Source organism: Sceloporus undulatus, chromosome 3, assembly GCF_019175285.1.
Source record: "Sceloporus undulatus isolate JIND9_A2432 ecotype Alabama chromosome 3, SceUnd_v1.1, whole genome shotgun sequence".
Taxonomy (NCBI): domain Eukaryota; kingdom Metazoa; phylum Chordata; class Lepidosauria; order Squamata; family Phrynosomatidae; genus Sceloporus; species Sceloporus undulatus.
Genome location: NC_056524.1, coordinates 240,365,453 through 240,384,610, shown reverse-complemented (window position 1 = coordinate 240,384,610; position 19,158 = coordinate 240,365,453). Strand labels below are relative to the sequence as shown.

The 19,158-nt window shown below is 38.3% G+C and overlaps 1 protein-coding gene across 1 annotated transcript in view; it reads left to right on the top strand.

The window, feature by feature from the left end:
• WWTR1 (WW domain containing transcription regulator 1) overlaps positions 1-12,489 on the top strand; it is a 113,953-nt gene extending 101,464 nt beyond the window's left edge. The window contains exons 4-6 of the mRNA XM_042459012.1: positions 3,301-3,434; positions 5,445-5,557; positions 7,882-12,489. Coding sequence (XP_042314946.1) covers positions 3,301-3,434; positions 5,445-5,557; positions 7,882-8,066 — 432 coding nt within the window. The 3' untranslated portion in view covers positions 8,067-12,489. The remainder of the gene's footprint in view (positions 1-3,300; positions 3,435-5,444; positions 5,558-7,881) is intronic.
• Positions 12,490-19,158: the final 6,669 nt, after the last annotated feature.

Genomic DNA, 19,158 nt, shown 5'->3' with positions numbered 1-19,158 from the left:
CTATCTATCTATCTATCTATCTATCTATCTATCTATCTATCTATCTATCTATCATCTCCCACTCCCTTCAATGCCAGCATTTTCTGAAGATGCCAGCCACAAATGGTGGCAAAATGTCAAGAATAAACTCTTCTAGGACATGGCCACATAGCCTGAAAAACTCACAAAAAAACCTATGAATGTCGGCCATGAAAGCCTTCGACTTCACATTTGAAAGTCCATTGTACAAATATCACTAGTTGGATTACAGTACTTGTTTTAAGCCCCCTTGAGTTTTGGAAAATGGTGGTATATATATTTTAAACAAATCAGTGAGTTTATGCACACATATATAGTTTATGAGATTTGTACAACTTTGATGATTTGTTATTCTCACAAGATATACTTAAAGGCCCCTTGATTATACAAGTGTGGGATCAACATAATTCTACTGATGTGTGTATAAAAACCATATAGGATTGATCTTAGTCTTCAACCTCAGTTTTCAGTCAATTTTATAGAATAATGTTTGACACTGCATTGAAATGGTGGTGTGATTATGGAAACTGGGTTCCTTAATGCAGATACTACTGGTGTTTTTTTTTTACCTTACTAAGCATGTGTTACGTAAGTATCACTTTACCATCAGTTAAGGAATATTCAATTGTTCATAATATATTCACAATATCATATAGATTATTCAAGTGTTTGCTTTTTGTAAATAAACATTTAATTGGGTGGCAACAGAAAAGCAAAGCCAAGTATCTACAAGAAAAAAGGAAAAAAGATAATATGGATATAGGTAAAAGGCATATATGGACACGTGGAAATAAATACTATAATTTAGAATGCAATACACCATTATAGAGGCAAACATGATAAACTGATCTTTGTGTCTGCTCATCCTGGCATCCAGGTACTAACTGTTGATGGACAATTTTGAAATCCCTAGTTTTTATTCCTATAGTTCTTAAATTTAAATCGGACCTGGCTGGACTGGGCAGCAGTTCATATAATGGACACCATCAAATAGAAGGTTACTGCCCATAAAGTAGATTGACTAAATCTTTATCACCAATTTCAACTGTGCCAAATGTATCTACTGTGAATGTACTATGAATGTGTAGCCTATCAATTTATAGATCTTTCCCCTTTATTTATTAGAATTACAGACACGCAATGAAGGGGTTTTCCTGTGTAAAGCTCATTAGAAAAAATAAAGGCTATTATATTATAATGCAGTAAAAAACGCTTTTACACCACGCCTGCAGATTGCAGACTTGTACAAGAGATACTCTCACTGGATTATGCCCCCAAACAAACAGAGCAGTTTTATATTTAAGATTTTCATTGTGTTTAAACATTTCATCAGCAACATACTACTGCAATCTGTAGCTGGTTCATATGCAATCAACTATGTAAAAGATAACAGAGAGACCATAATACCCTGAATTTTTTATTAATAGAAGACCCTTCTGGGCTTTTCCTGGAGAATATGATGATTAGCATCATTAGTTTTTGTGGGGTTTTTGAGCTATGTGGCTATGTTCTAGAAGAGTTTATTCTTAAGTAGAATTTATTCTTATTTAGCTTGAAAAAAACCTCAAAAAACTGGATGCCAGCCATAAAAGCCTTCAATTTCACATTAGCATCATTCTTTTGTCCCACTAGGTGTCACTGTGAAGCTACAAAAAATGGCCACTCCTTCATTCTCTTACCTGCTTTTAAAGACGTTTTATTCTCCTGCTTCTTGACTAATTATTTATTTCTTTGCACAAACATCCCCCCCACCGCACTGTTTCTATATTGCCACATGGATGGTTTTGTGTGTTGGGGGGGGGGGGAGAGAATTTCTGGTTTCTTGTGTAAAACCTACAGTCTTGTAAACACAAGAAAATGTGACTTTCTGATAACAGTGTTTTTTTTTTTAATAAAACCTAATAAATTGGGATAACCATGTGGCTAGCTGGAAAAAGTTTTTTCAGCATGAAAAACATTGCACAAAACATATATGTATTTCTGTGTGTAATAATTAACAAAACACTTACAATGTATGAAACTGCCAAACACGCACAGAATTCGCACTGCTGTGTTACTCTTCCTGACCAGATTTCCTGACAGTTGGAAACTCACTTTTTGCCCAGGAAATGAATACTGCTGAATATTCATTGTATCCCTACCTGATACGTTTTCCAATTCATGAATGAAAACCAGGACACTTATGGGCAAGTGTCATCTTAGAGTATATCCACACTGCAGAATTAAGACAGTTTGACACCACTTGATGTGATGCACCAGAACTCTGACCCCATGTATACCAAAATCTGTGGATGCTCAAGTCCCATTATATACAATGGTGTAGTAAAATGGTGTCCCTTATATAAAATGGCAAACTCATGGTTAGCTTTTTGGAATTTTTAAAAATTATATTCTCAAGCAGTGGATGGTTGAATCTGTGGATACAAAATCTATGGATATGGAGGGCTAACTGTATTTCTTTATAAATGCCACTCTTGTTTCAATAGAAGCTTTACAACAACAGGAACATTAGGATTTGCAACCCATTCTGATCCTCAAGCATCACACTCACACAATGTACCCTCTTAGTGTTTTGCACTAAGCATTTCTTATTATGCTTTTTGCATATTGAATTCATTTTCTGCCTCATGCTGGTTTCCAAAATATTATATGTTTTGTGCTGAAATGTTTCCTTTTTCTTAAAAATAAAAGTATGCCTAATTGTATAAAGTTTAATTTTCCAAGGAATTTGATTGTGTTAATTGTGGAACAGCTGCAGTATAATATTTCAGGAAGATATGTGGTTGGATGGGAGTTGTCCATCCATCCAATGGAAATTGTTGTCAATCTACATGGAGGGAAAAAAGTTGGAGAAGGCTGATCTAGATATAGGAAGTTGAAACCTGGAGTTCTCCTGCATATGTCTTAACATTAGTGTCTGTCTGTCTATTTGTCTGTCTGCCTTTCTCTGGTGGCCAACATGTGGTCCTCTAGATGTCATTGGACTGCAGTTGCCATAAGCTGTAGCCATTGGTGATGGTAGCAGTTGCAGCCTAACAACATCTGGAGAGCCAGAAAATGTTCACCATTTGTATATACAAAATGTCCCCTTCCCTAAAAGAAGAAGAAGAAGAAGAAGAAGCAAAATAAGGCAGTCTCTTCCTTTCTCCAGAAAACAGGAGTGACTGTTCCTGGGAAATAATGAGAAGCAGAGCCTAAGTGAGACTCAAGCCTTTAGATCTCTCAATTTCTCGGATTTCCACAGCCCAGCTCTGACAGTGTGTGTCCATCTTTTTACTTTAGGAAGCTGATTTGTACAGACAACTTCCCATGGAATCTGAGAACCTGGCCCCAGTTCAGACTGCTGTAAGCACACCTAACATGACACAAGACATGAGATCAATTACAAATAACGGGTTGGATCCCTTCCTGAACAGGCAAGTACACTGTTGCTCACCAGCAACTTTATATTCTCTAGTATAGGTCACTTCTGAAATTTTCCTAACTTGTTAGAGCAGAGATAAGCAATCATGTGCTCTCTAGATGTTTTGGAATACAAGTTTTATAATTTCGTCCAATAATGGTGGCTAGAAATTGCAGCCTTGAACATCCGGAAGGCACCAAGCTGCCTTCCCTGTGTTTGGAACAGAGGTCGGAATTATACAACCGTCCAGATGTTATTCAACTGCAGTTCCTAGCATTCTTCACTGTTGCTGATGCTGGCTAGAGCTGCTAGGTGTTGCGGTCGAGAGGACCACATAAGCCCCATTCCTTTCTGTGATTTCCATTTAAAGCCAATTAAAGGCATTCGGCTTTTCAGTTTTAGACTGTTATGCAAAGACAAGAATAGTAGTTTTTTTTAATTATTATTTGTATTATTTTACATGTATATACAGAGAAAACAAAACAACCATACATACATAATGGGGGGGGGGGGAGAAGGCGGTGAGGGAAGGGAGAAACAACAAAAGGGAAGAGGAGAGGGGAATAAGTGGGGGAAGGGAAAAATACATATTTACTTAATAGTACCACTGTGAAGCTATTTTTACAAATAAATTCAAGTCTAAGTAAGACATACTACTGTCTAATAGTAATTTAGTATACATTAGTCCTGTCAAACCATAACCATCATTAAACGGAATAGTAAGTAATTTATTCCTTAAGTCTTGGACATAGTAGCTTTGCCTGTAAGAAGCAAGAGGCAGGCATTTCATCACTGTACAACCAGTTCTTATGGGTCTGGAGAACTGGAGTTAAAAGTGTCGTCAACTGGATTATTTCTGCAGTGTGAATACAGCCTAAGAAAGACTTAATTAGAATTGACTTAATCAGAAAAGTGTGTGTCCACATTTCACGTTTTGGGTTGCCCTCGTGCAGGTGCTAGTTTGCTGCTCCTGTAAAGTTTGATCTTGAGAACTGACACAACTGCTTGTTTTGGAACAAATGGTAACATTGGAAGTGTGGTGCAACAGGGTGGATGCCATTGTCAATATATCAAAGTATCAGTTGTGGCTATACTGTATCTTACATAAAAACCCCAAGAGGGAACAGATTTTGTTAAAATATCCAAATTAGCATATTCCTCTGCTTGCATTTACCTGGTCCATTTAAGCTTCCCCACCCAGTTCACCAAGAGTAAGGCTACTGATGAATTTGGAATCCTTGACAAAAGTGGGAGTAGCACATGGCAATGAGCAATATTATCACAGATAAGTGGGCTAGTACAATCAGGGGAAAGATTACATGGGTGATAAAATAAGCCCAGAAAGCTGTACAGTGGACTGCAACCTCACTCTAACCACAGGGATGCAGAAAGTCCAGGAAGCTGTGAGTTGCACTGCAGCCTCACCCCTGACCACTGAGATATAGAAAGCTGCCTTACACCTGGGTCAGACTATTTGTCCCTCTAGCCAAGAACTGCCCATACTGGCTGCAACTTTTCAAGGTTTCTCTTACCTTATTCCTTTAAAAAATGCTGGAGATTGTAGGGCATTAACCTGGGACCTTCTGCATAGAAAGCATATACTTTGCCTCTGAGCTATGGTCTCTGTTTGTAACCTGTGTATAGCTTCATTTTATTTATTTTTTAAGCTTTCACCACATGCTGCCCACTTGACTGTGACCCTGGGGTATAAAATGTCCATTTGTTTGTTTAATTAAAACTAAGTTTTCTAGGTTGCCAAATTCTGTGCTAGCTCAGAGATTGAGTAACTGGCCCTGCTAGCTGGCAATTTCAGGGACTTATAGTCCAAAAATGTATGTTCCCCAAGTTCTGTGCTAGGTAACCAATTTCAGCCTGGCACAGGGAAACTGTAAGAAGTAGAGTGCATGTAGGCCTATTTAAGGCAAAATCCAGCTGCTTGGGCTCCTGTGTTTCTCTTAAAAACCATTCTGGAGTACTTTGCCTGATGACCATGACTGAGGATTCTTCATGTCTCAATTCATAGTGGGCCATACCATTCCAGGGAGCAGAGCACAGACAGTGGCCTAGGCTTAGGATGTTACAGCATACCAACTACACCTGAAGACCTCCTCAGCAATGTAGATGAGATGGATACAGGTAGGAACAAGAAGCAAATTTTAAAATACAAAACCGTAAATTATCTTCTTGACAACCAATGTTATTTTTTTGCTTGCCTGAATCATATATCCTGATGCAAATGCTTTTGTGTAAAATCAAGGAAACCATGAGTCTGGGTTCCTGACTTTTTTATTAGCCCATTACTGGAGGTTTATCAGGGGACTTGCTAAATTCAGCAATGGCCATCTCTTCGTATTTCCTCAATTGTAGCCAATCCATTGTCTTTTGTGTCCTTTTAAATACTATCATGGTGTGTTTGTTGCAAACAATAAACAAGACATAATCCCTCTGCCTTCTCCTCTCTATTTTTAGAATTGCTTTGAGTTCTTCTATTAAACCCCTTAAGACCTTCCATTAAACCTAGGCAGCTATTGGCATTCATAACCATTACTGACAAACACATACTCCACATACAATCAGAGATACTCTCTTCTCCAGCTAATAATTATGTGAGAGAACCAAATCACATGCTTAATGTGAACTTCTGAAACAGATTTGAGAGTCTGCCATTGGAACATATCCTTCACTGAAGGTGCCTAGTAAACTGCTCAGAGTGACCTTTATTGGTAAGATGTTACATTCCTTTAGAAGACTAGTATATAATGATCTTTAAGAAAGGCAGTCATACAGATGTAGTTCATGAATGTCCTTATTCAGTAATAACATGGTTGGGGGTGAGTTGGATTGGGTTGGGTGTTTGTTTACCTGTTTTGGTTTTTTCTATGCTCCTTGCCCATTGCTGACAGTTAAATTTTTTCAAGGACCAGGAGAGTCATTTAGCTGGACTGTGAATCTGAATCATATGGGTTTCTGAGATTTTTCTTTTTAACAGATTATGGGTATCTTAAAATAGTGGTTCTTTACAAGAACTGGACTTCCATTTCACCTGTGAAACACCAGTTCTACTAAAAAGATTTCATTCCATGCTGTATGTGTGCATATGTAAGGCTGATTATAATAGAAGAGATACTACCAGAGGCAAAATACATGCACATGCTTCACATCCACTAGACCTGTTCCAAATAGCTCATTCCTTTAAACCACAGGTTAGTGCAGACTGTAGTGGATGCAGAAGGTAGAACATTAAGATTCCAGGCCACCAGACATACCAATCCCTGGCTTAAACTGTGATCAAGTTCACTCCTTATGATAGTAAACCCTCTTATCATCCCTTATGATAATATGGTCCAAAACAGACTGCAGAAATAGTCCAGTCTGAGACCGTTTTAACTGCCCAGGCTCAAACAATAACTTTGCTAGGGAATTCTGGGAATTCTAGTTTATTGTGGCACCAGAGCTTTCTGATACAAGAAAGCTAAATGGCTCACAAAACTACAGTTCCCAGAATTCCCTACCATTGTTCCTGGGCAGTTAAAGTGGTCTCAAACTGGATTATTTATGCAGTATGTTTTGGACCTATTTTTGTATGGATAAACATTATCACATGAGTCTCCACCGGCAGTCTGAACTGGTGCAACCCCAGGCATGGGTGTATGCCACCTGTTAGCCTACATTTTTGCCCACACTGTAGATTTGTGCACCCATGTGCTTTCCATAGCTACTCACACAATAGTTCCCTTTCTTGTTTGATTGATATTTGCCATTTATTTGGCATTTGTTGACTTGTTTTAGCTGTTCCTAAATATTAGAACACTTTTCAGATTTTGCGGGTGGTGGAGAGGAAGGCCTTCTAGCACAATACCATCCTGAGCCAACACATACACACCTTATTCATCATATAGGGAAGCTCTCAAACACTGGAAGAAAGTGTACAGTATTCTAGCAGAATCTTCCACACATAAAGACACATAGACTTTGGTTTTAAATCTATTTATTTGTTTCCTTATTTCACTCAGAACTCTAAGAAACTGAAATTTCTTCTCCCTTCTGAATCTCTCTCTCTCTCTCTCCCTCCCCCCCTCTCATGGAGTCACTACACTCATACAGTAAAGGGATACCTGCAAACATGTGAGCAACACCAGACAATTTAGGCTTTTCCCATTTGATCTTCACCCTCTATCGTTGGGGGAAGACCCAGAAGACTGACTCTGGCCACATGGCTTCCATATTCATATACAGCTTGCACATGGGATACATCATGCTCTTATTATTTATTTTTTGACAGCTGTTTGCATGTGGGCATGTTTATCTTCACCATCACTACCCCAATATTGGGAAACAGGGCTGGGGAATGTTGTAGTCTACCTGTTGATAACGGACATGTTTCATTTATAGGCAAGACAAGTCTCCTGGACAAGAATCTAGTGCCTCAACTATTTTCAACTCTCTCTCTTCTTTTGTAGGAGATAATGTAGCACAGACTCCTATGAACATCAACCCACAACAGTCCCGTTTTCCTGACTTCCTTGACTGTCTTCCAGGAACAAACGTTGACCTTGGGACATTGGAGTCTGAAGACCTGATCCCCATTCTCAATGATGTGGAATCGGTCCTGAACAAAAATGAGCCCTTTCTCACCTGGCTGTAATGATGATGCAGCATCTCCTTTACCTCTAGAAATGAAGGCAAAGCATCCTCAAGTCCTTCAGCTAAGCAACCTGATGCATTACTGACTTTTACCAGAACCATCTTTATGTCTGTGAATCTTGGTCTAGATTTCACTGGCAATAACTTAAGTATGAAATATATGCAAATATACATATATATAAAAATATAAATATATATAGATATCTATTTTTAAGAATTAGAACTACTTTTATTCATCTATAACCGTTCCTCTTTACTTACATAGAAATGTTTTGAGGACATGAGGTTCTTTTTTTTATTTTTTGGCACCATGTCTGAACTTATGCTTACTGGTTACAACAGTTTTAATTAACCAAAATAGAGCTGACTGCGAAAAGCTTTATACTGCAGAAGGCTACTTGGTTCCAAAAAATGGTGAACATAAGTTGACTGCAGTTCTACAACTGTATTTATGACTATTGTACCAAATGCTTGTTATCTATATAACCTGAGCTTTAAAAAATCCTTTTTTTTTTAGTATACTAATGCTGCATGGAATACACTGCAGCACTTTTCTTTTTAATGAAAATTCAGCCTGGCCAAGAGGGCTTGAGTTCCTTTTTTTAAAAAATTAGCAAAGGCAGAAACAGTGCTATTTCCATTTAATGGATGGTTTTGAGGTAAGGAATACTTTCAAACTGAAAGTCAGTGAAATGTTTTAGTTAATAGTTTTACACTACAATATTATAAAACAAATCAGGTTTGTACAAATTGCTAGCACACACACACACACACACACACACACACACACACACACACCTGAGTACAAACATATCAGGGTTTTTTTGTAACACCAAAATATACTTTATACGTTAAAATACACTACAGTTTTACATTGGCACATATAAACAATATACTTTTAGTTTGTGTCAAACGAAAACAAAACAAATACACACTGAAACACAGTATCAATTCAAGACATAAATATGGCACAGTTTGATCTTACTGAATGCAATAAATCTTGTGTAAATCATTCTTATTGTTTTTTTAAAGTAATTATGTATTTTGTTGGTCAAACTTTAAAAACTAGAAACAGAAGCTTCACTTTGTCAGACAGGTAATAAGCCAACTTACCTTTGTAAGGCTGGGAAAGATGCTAAGATTCTTAGCCAATTGGTTGTTACTTTACTGGGAAGCAAGGCTTTATATTTGTTGTACACCTACCAATACCTATCATATGCATATGAAGGGTTTTAAAATAGCTGATAATTTGGGACTGAGAATGCATCAAGGACTTTAAATCCTCCCTTCCGCTGGAGTGCAAATGACGTCCTAAGATTCTTTAGTATTTTTAACTGATGTTGTTATTATTATTATTATTATTATTTATAATCTATGATTTTTTTAAAAGCTTTTTTATATTGAAATAAATAATCTTTTTATGGAAGGCATTATAATTAATACAAGCCTCTTAATACATGATATGCAGGGCAAGCAAGAAGCATAGCACATTCCTGTGCTTCAAGCTCAATTGTAAACAATGATTAGTATTCTGAAATAATGGACAGTGGGCTGGGTGATTCTCCTCCTTGTTTTCTGTCTAGTTGAGATAAATGCAGGTGAAATGAATGCTAGTTTGAAGTTGCAGGATAGTGACCTTAGAAAGAGAATGACTTTGAGGGGAATAGGGTTAGTGATGCTGGAGTTTTAACAAAGCTCAGAGAAGTTATTTTTTTGGACTACAGCTCCCAGGATTCCCATGTTATTGGCGTTTTAGCCCAAACAATATCTTTGCTAAGCTATGAGTGTTTAGAAAGACAGATCCAGGGAATTGCCTATACTGAGAACAACCAGAGATCAATGAAGTACCTGTGTATACTACCTTTTGGGGGGAAATTGTTGCTTGAAGGTAGCTGTTCTGGCAGCACCATGTTTTTTTATTTTTTGTTTTCTTTTACCTTTTAAACATGAGCAATGAAAGATCAAAAGCAATGAAGTTCAATATCTGATTCAGAAATGTCTATTTGGTATATATATATATATATATATATATATATATATATATATATATATGAGGGTGGTCTGTGGGGAAGTAGGTGCTTATAGTTTAGTTATTTTAGCAGGGAATTACATCTGCATAAACATATTTTCAGTCCATGGGCATTTTTCTCTCCCTTCTGTTTTACAGAGGTCTCTCTTCCCTAATTTGTTCACTTAACATTGTTCACTTAATTATTAAGAGAACAAAAAAGTTTTTCAAATGAAGTTATTGCATTTTCCATTATTTGTGGATATCAGCCACAACATGAAAAGCACCAGAGCTAAGCACTGTGCAAGTTAAGTCCAGGGATTGTTTGCTCACTTAGAAGGTGCAGAAACAAGGCTACAGTTCTCTGCATCCTTCCATATAAGATCACTTGCTTGTGCATAGCCTTTTTCAGATTTAAGAATTTTTGAGCCATTCTGTGGTGTATCGGGTTTTGCTGATACTGTAGACTGCCAAAAGACAAATAAATAGGTCCAAAAGCAAATCAAGTCAGAACTCTTCCTAGAAGCTAAGGTGACTAAGCTGAAACTATTGTATTTTGAACATGAAGTGAGTAGATATGATTATTTGAAAAGATGATAATGCTTAGGTAGAAGGCAGTAGGAAAAGAAGACGACTTCGTTACCGGGGGGGGGGGGGGAGATGTAATCAAGGAAGTCACAGCCTGAGCTTGCAAGACCTACTGATACCAGGAATGACTTTCTGACTGGTTGAGATAGATGCAGGTGAAATGAATGCCAGTTTGAAGTTGCAGGATAGTGAGCTTAGAAAGAGAATGGCTTTGAGGGAAATAGGGTTAGTGATGCTGGAGTTTTAACAAAGCTCAGAGAAGTTACTTTTTGGACTACAGCTCCTGGGATCCCCATGTTCTTGGAGTTGCAGCCCAAACAACAACTTTGCTAAGCTATGAGTGTTAGAAAGTCAGATCCAGGGAATTGCCTATACTGAGAACAACCACAGATCAATGAAGTACCTGTGAATACTACATTTTTGATGGTCTCTTATTTCTTGGGCTCACCATAAGTCAAAGCTAACTTGTCAGCAATTAACAATAACAGCAATGTTTTCAATGATCAAGGAGTAAGCTGGGCTCATAACTCTACCATAAACCAGTAAAAATAGTTAATGGGAGATGGCTGACATATATTCCTTAGGAGGAATTGATATGTTTACATTTGAAGTGCAGCTTTCAAAAAGTTCCCTTTCAAGCTATATCTAGAATCTCTTGGGCATGTTAATTTGGTATCCTGGAAATTGTAATTTCGAATGTACCTTGCCTATGCTCTGATCGGCTGAAAGGGCCAGTTCCACATTTTATTCTCTGTGGGCAGAGGGGACAGCATTATGCATGATCATTTGTATATCCCACATCTATGGGACATACAGTATCAAATGATGTGAATTATAGAACCATCCTGCTTCCATTAAGTTTCTGTAAGTGGTCTTAGCATTCAACAAGCATCACAATTGCTTGTTTGTAAGGTAGAAGTCACTTAGAGAAGGATCTTGCTCTATGAGAAGCACATATCAAAAATTCTGCCAGGTTCAGTTAAGTTTGAACAAAGACAATAGGAGAGGTATTACCAATAACAGCCGGCCAGAATGACATCATTGTAAAGATTGGCTAGGAGGCAAAACTTCATTTCTCAGGGTAAACTATGCAACTTCTAGAGTGCTGCAAAAGAACCTCACTTAGAACAAATGCTTAGAAACATTACATTTTGGAGTACAATTCCCAGAATTGTTAGTTGGGGAATCCAGGGAGTTGTAAATCCCAAAAGAAGAGCTTCCAGACTGCTTCAAACCAGCATATCCTCTTGTCCATGGAAGAGCACCCACAAAGACTTTTTTCATTTGTTTAAGCAGATCTGTTTCTCTCTCTTTTCCCTAGCAAAGCTATTTCCTCCGTTGAAGTCCATGGAGAACTTGCTATTATCAGAGCAGCTCTTTAGCTTTGACTGGGAGGCCAGGGCAGGAGACAAACACAGAAAACATGGGATGGAGTGCTGAATGCACATTTTGCTCCTAATATTATTCTTTCCACCACCCCCATTTCTCACCATGAATGAGATAGTGAAACTCCTAGAAGAAGCAATGCTGGGATTAGCCTAAAGTGAATGCAGGTGAATTTTGATGGAGAAGTCATACAACCCCAAGTACATTTTCTTAGAAGTAAGTCCTGTTAAACCTAATGCAGCTTCCTTTTGAATAGACATGCAGGGGAATGCAGTATAAATGAAGAGCATAGCCAATGGAGAGTTGGGAGCTAGGGCCCTTCCACACTACACTATTATAGTGCTATGATGATCCCACTTTACCTGCCACAACAACATCCTATGGAATCTTGTGTCTGTTATATACTAACTGCTTTATCACACTAGTGGGCAAACGGGATTTAAATGAGAGTTAAACTAGAGAAAACAGGAAATGTCGTGTGATAAACTTCAGGGGCATTCCTGGTTTTCTCTAGTTTAACTCTCATTTAATCATGTTTACCTGCTAGTGTGATAAAAGTAAGGCACTTGAAGTTTGTTTGGGACAGTAATAGTCCTCCTAAACTGAAACACCCAAGAATCTGTAGGAATGAACCATAGATGTTAAAGGCGAATCATATGATATATTGTGCACTGCAGACCTTATACTATGATAAATTTGGCCTGACAGTCCAAAACTAAAGGGGAGCCCTTCTAGAATCCACTCCCTCAATTTCTTATTACTATGACTGAAAGGATAGCATATGAAATGTTACGGCAAAAAAGTGCAGATGAAATTTTACTGTTATTATTTAAAAATAAAACCTGCCAGAATGTGTGGGGTTCTCTTCTTCTTTTTCTTTCTTTCTTTCTTTCTTTCTTTTTCTTCTCCAGAATATAATGAACCAAATGATAGGGAAGATGAGAGCTTTTTATGGTAATATTCACAGAAATGATGGGGTTAGAAGGGGATGGTGGTGATAATTTATGAAGTCTTCTTTTCAAGTATTTTTTTAATAAAACTTTTCAAATAGACTTGTAGTGCAAAGAACGAGACGTTATTTCTCATTGAATCTAACATTAATTGTTTCATGAAGTTTCAGCTTGTGAAATTGATTTTATTTTTCACACTAAACTACTTATACTGACAATGAAAAATATGCTAGTGGGACAGAGGTATTGTTGGCCAGGGGGTGCAGAGTGGCAGCATGGGTAAATGCAGGTGATATGCAAATTGTGGGTGTTGTTTGCGACTTGTAATCTGGCAGAACTGCTACACCAGTTGTTTTCGGTCTGAATTCTGTGGAAACACATTATACCATGGAGGCACACTGAAAGTTCATCAGTGAGAATGTAAGTAATGGCAGTTGCGCTTTCCTGAAAGAGAATTTGTATGCCACTGTTCAGTAGAAGCCAGCAAGGCATACACCATTGGCCTAAATCCAATAGTTAGTCTCAACCAATAGACCCACGGAAGCAATGAAACACACCTAAATATTAATTTACTAAGTTCTCACTGGTTTCAGTTGCATACCCTCCAGCATGTCACAGATGAAAACTGGGACATGTGGCCAAGCGTAGTCAAAAAGGCAACAATTCAATGAAAAGAGCACACAAACTAGAAGAGGCTCCATCAGTTTGCTTTTGCTGGAGCCTAGAGGAAAGGACAAGATTCCACCCTTTATCCTCTCCTCTCCTACCTGCTTACCTCCCTATTGCTCAGTTAACTGTGCAAACTACTTTTGCACCAGTGGAAGTAAGCTGAGGGCAAAGGGGGTCAGCAAAAGGAAGAGAGAGAAATTGGGATATTTTACAAAGGAGCTGGAATAGCAGGATAACCGATAATTAATCTGGACTATCCCTGCTAAATTGGGACTGTTGGAAGGTATGCAATTGGTCTCATTTTAGTTGTGCTAACAGTTAGATCTAGGCCAAGGTGTTTTATGAGAATAGGAAAGATCCAGGTTCAAATTTGCACAGCCATGAAACTCCCTGGCTGACCTTGGGCCTATTGTTTTCCTCTGAGCCTAACCTACCTCTGTGGGTTGTTGTAAGAGTAAAAGGAAGGAAGGTACCATGTACATCATCTTGAACTCTTGACAGGAAAGAAGTCGGAAGCATTAAAAAATAAATAAAACCATGCAAATATCTCCTGCAACAGAGGAGTATGAAATATGTTGTCTGTTCATGGGGGGGGGGTGACAGTGAGGTCCAACAGATGTACACAGTGCTGTGTTAACTGAGTGCCCTCAGATATGTTCCTCCCAGATTCTCTGCAATACAGAGGAGTCTCATGACAGATTTTCAGGGGGATTCCTGCTGATCAAGACAATGAGGAAAGGGTTTCTCAGAAGGCTGAAGGCTGAAAACCACTGTATCAGAATGTAGCAATTGAAAAAAAGATGAGTTTGTGAAAACAAATGCTGTGCTTTTAAGCGCTGGAGGGATTAAATCTCTGTTTTCAGTAAGGGAAATGGGTGATGAAACAAATGTTTCAGTTTTCCTAATACACTACATCCATGTTATGTGCTAATACTTTTTAATACTTTTTTATTTACATCAGTTTGTTATGCTATATGCCATCTTGTGTGAGCATTTGTTTTCCGTGTAGAATTATTTGCATACATAGTGTATGCTTCATAATTAATCAGATCAAACAGTTGTATCCAGAGTTTGGTTCTGGTTTTCTTTTTTTGGAAAATATTTCTTTAATATTGTACAAGGAGAAAAAAAAAATAAATAGAAATGAATTCAAGCTTCCTGGTTATACTGTTGTTCATTCAGGCCTGGGGTTTTGTTTTGTTTTTGGGAGGGGGTTGGAAAAAATGTTTATAATATAACTTTTTCTCACCAAATGTACATCTGCTAAAAAGTTGAAAATTAATTATATTACACACAAAATGACATCTGATTTAAGAATGTCACCTTGATTTTCACCCTCCTTTCCTTTTAATGTATCTCTTCCTCCATTCCTCCAGACTCTTTTTCTCTCGCTGACCTCCCTCATCTATGTCCACACTTTTTCTCCAATCTCATCTCATCTCATGTCTCAAAGATAGATTCCCCAATATAATTCTCAGAAAAATGCCCTCAAAATTTCTTTAAATTCTGTTTGAGAGTGGAAAAGTTACATTATATTCTGGTATAAAGGTTTTCTAAAATATAAATATGTAATGAACATCATTAATATTAATACCTTGGTTCCAGTCTCTATCACACCTGATATCTTGGGGGAAATCTTGCTGTTGAAAATTTTGTGTGGCATTCATTAAACACTCTATTGCTTTCTACATGTTGGATTCTAACTCCCATCAGCCCAGTCAATGTGGCCAATGGTTATGGATGGTGGGAGTTGTAGCATCCCCTGATGTATAGCAAATGGAAGTACATATTGGCATGTGATTATGTGGTTTCCACTTCTGGTGTACAGATCCAAAGAAGAGGAGCCAAGTTAAAGAACTGGAGCCAGTCTAATGTCTATTTAAGGAAGGCTGGACTGAGACCAAGTTAGTTATATTTAAGTAACAAATGAATGCAAACTACAGGAAAAGAGATTCCACCTTAACATTAGAAGAAATTTCCTGACAGTAAGAGCTGTTCGACAGTGGAACAGACTCCCTCAGAGTGTGATGAAGTCTCCTTGAGGCCAAGAGACAAACTTGTCAATGGGACAAATGTCCTCCTGCATCCTATGACCCTCATCTGAGTTATTACAGATAATGAATGATAACCACTTAATTCAAGAGGTGGAGGATCCTTTTTGATATTGGTAAAACCATTAGGATGTGACAAACATTGCCAATCTACTATGAAACACTGAGTGATGTGCCATCTGCCCGAACCTGAATTTAGAGTTGTTTATCCAGTGCATCCTTTTCAAGAAGGTTCTGCCAAAATCAAATAAAAGAACAAGGTGTATTTGTTTTCTTGTTTGTTTTGTGGGTGGGTGGGGCAGAGGGTTTATTTCATGTTCTGCTTAAAGAAATACATAAGCTCCCACTGGTGATCCATTCTCCCAGGAACCACCACCCCCCCAAAAAAACCCCCAAAATGTTGACATGATAGACTTTATTTCTGAAGCTAAGTCACAAGAGGGCAGTACATTCCTTTCTTTCCAGTTGTTTCAGCTAACGGTCCTAAATATGCAGTCACATCAGACACGTTTCTTTTCGTGGGCTATACTTTTGATAGAGACCCAGTCGCTTCAGGTTATTTGCATCATGACATTGACTTAATTATTAAATTTGATAGCAAACACTTGATAGCAGTCTTTGACCACAGTTAACCATGGTCTCTGAAATTAACCCAAATCTTTCAACTTGCACAAGACATTTGATAAATGAGGTGCAAAACACACTACAGAAATAACCCAGTTTGAGACTGCTTTAACTGCCCTGGTTCAATGCTAGGGAACCCTGTGAATTGTCATTTATTGTAGCACCAGAGCTCTCTCTCAGAAAAGACTAAATGTCTCACAAAACTACAGTTCCCAAATGTCCCTAGCAGTAAGTCAGGGCAGTTAAAGATGGATTATTTCTGCAGTGTGCTTTGGGCCAGAGAGTCAGAAAATGGCTTTTTAAAAAACAAACAGCTGTCTTTTCTTCTAAGCCTTGCCAGCACGTTTAGGATTGATGTTAAAAAAAATAAACTTCCTGGAATGGGTAAAAGACTGTATCCTTTCAAATATCCTTTTTCAGCAGATCTTCATTCTTCTGTACAAACTGGCAAAGCAAACCTAGAGCAAAGCCATGAAACATTATTTCTTGTGGTTATAAGTCAGCCTAGGGAACATCTGCACTGTAGAAATAATGCAGTTTGACACTACTTTAACTGCCATGGCTCCAGCCAACAGAATCCTGGGATTTGTAGTTTTGTGAGGCACCAATGTTCTTTGGCAGAGAAAGCTAAAGACCTTGTAAAGCTACAAATCTCAGGATTCCATAGGATAGAGCTACAGCACTTAAAGTGGTGTTGACTAAGTCTACATCTAAGTGTATTATGTGAATTAGTGTGCATTTTTGCACATTTGCATTGATGGTTAATTGTCTTCAGTTTCCTGCACAAATTTTCATCTATTCACCTTCCCTCTGCTGAAAAGCATAACTTTTCAAATGCATGTGAAGCAGACAGATAGTCAGAAGTCCAATAATGCACACGTTTACATATTTCAGCAGATACTCCAGTAGACGCCACAAGAGTTGAAGGGAGTTTTTCAGAGGACCCTCAACAAAAAGCCCAAACCCCAAGGCATTCTGTGTGGTCAGATCACATTCTGTCAACTGGATTGAGGAGAATTTTAAACTGCATTACAGTGGTGCCTCGGGTTACGAAATTAATTCGTTCCGTGGCACCGTTCGTAACCCAAAAAGCCTTCGTAAGCCGAATTGCCATAGGCGCTAATGGGGAAAAGCCGCGATTCCGTGCGAAAAAGCCGAAAAAAGCACCAAAAGTTTTTTCGTAACCCGAAAAAACATTCGTAACCCGGAACAATGTTTTCCTATGGGATTTTTTCGTATCCTGAAAATTTCGTAACCTGGGTATTTCGTATCCCGAGGTACCACTGTATTTCTATGATGTAGATGGATCCCAAGACCAGCCATCCCCTGATGAACTATAGTCCCCATTAGCCCAGCTCACATGGTTAATGCCTATGGTTTATGGGAATTGTGATGCAAAATTCTCGAGTGCTCTAGGGAGCAGCCACCTAGACTAAACGTATGAACATAGCATACAGTTAGTATAGCGCTTAGAGGTTTAGCACTAACCTACATCACAACTGACTTTGACATTACTTAGTTGTGGCTGGACATGATCATGCAAAAGTAAATACATGATTCAGACTGCCAACCTACAGATATTATATAAAATAATAGGGGCAGCAACTTTGGTTTGATCCAGTAAGGTTTGAACATTCTTAGTTATATCCTACCAAACTTTGGTATTCTGAACAGACCAACTGTCCTCCTAGAGAACAGGTAAACAAAATGCAGCACTTCCGATGTTGTTGGAGTGCAGCTCCCAGCATTCCTCATCATTTGCTGTGCTGAGTAGAGGTGAGGGGAGTCCAAGCTCTGGTGAGCCACACTTTATCACATTTTTTCATGACACTCCTGGGAATGCAGACAAAATCTTACTGTCTCCTCTTATCACATTTTTTTTCCACAGTGCTGTAGTATTTAATTGGAAATGGTCAGATATTTTGACAGTTTGTTAAGCAGATGGACTCAACCTTTAAATACTTTTCTGGCTGGCTGGCTAGCGCTTACTGCTCTACTGCACAAAACAGCAGTGAAATGCTGCTGCTAAGGGGCCAACTTGAACCAATTTGATTTCCTAAATAAGTGGGACTTTGTGGCTTTAGTCACTATTGTACTGACAGGAGTTTGAAGTAGCTCTCTCTTCAATTGTTTTCTCTACAAAGAACTCTGCAAATGTTCATGACACCCAACATTTCCATTTGAGATAAAATGCACTAGTTAAATTAGACTGGCTTTAAAGTATGTGTTTGTGATTATTGCATTTACTACTACTTCCCTTTCACCCCTTCCTCTAAATTCCTTTTTATACTTGGACATTTCCCTTCATTGTGATAAATAGAAAATTCTCAGTAAAAATTTCTCTGCATGCAACATTACATGGTTGCTAAGTTTCTATAACCCCTTTGTTCTGGTACAACAGGGATGTGTAACTGTAGCCCTTCACAAGTCTCATCATCCCTAGTCAGTGTAGCTAAAGATGAGGACTTACAGAAGTTGTTTCCAACATTTGAAGGGCCACATTTGCCCACCCTTGTCTTAGCATTCTGCACAAGGTTTTTGCTATGTTTTGTGTATTTGGGGCTCTTGGTAAGTAAGTCCATTTTTCTTTCTTTTTTTTCATTGTTGCTGGGCTGAAGACAGGGGGATCTTTGGCAGAAGGGTTTAGAAATCCCTTAAACAGTTGAGCAGACTAAGATATACCAGCTGGTTTTATGTGACTTGTGGCAGCCTATAAATGTTATGGGGTGGGGTTTAAAACCTTGCAAAATAAAAAGGGGGATCTGCCAAGAAGGAAATTCATCCCCCTTCTAGGTCTGTTGTAGTTGTTGTTGTGTG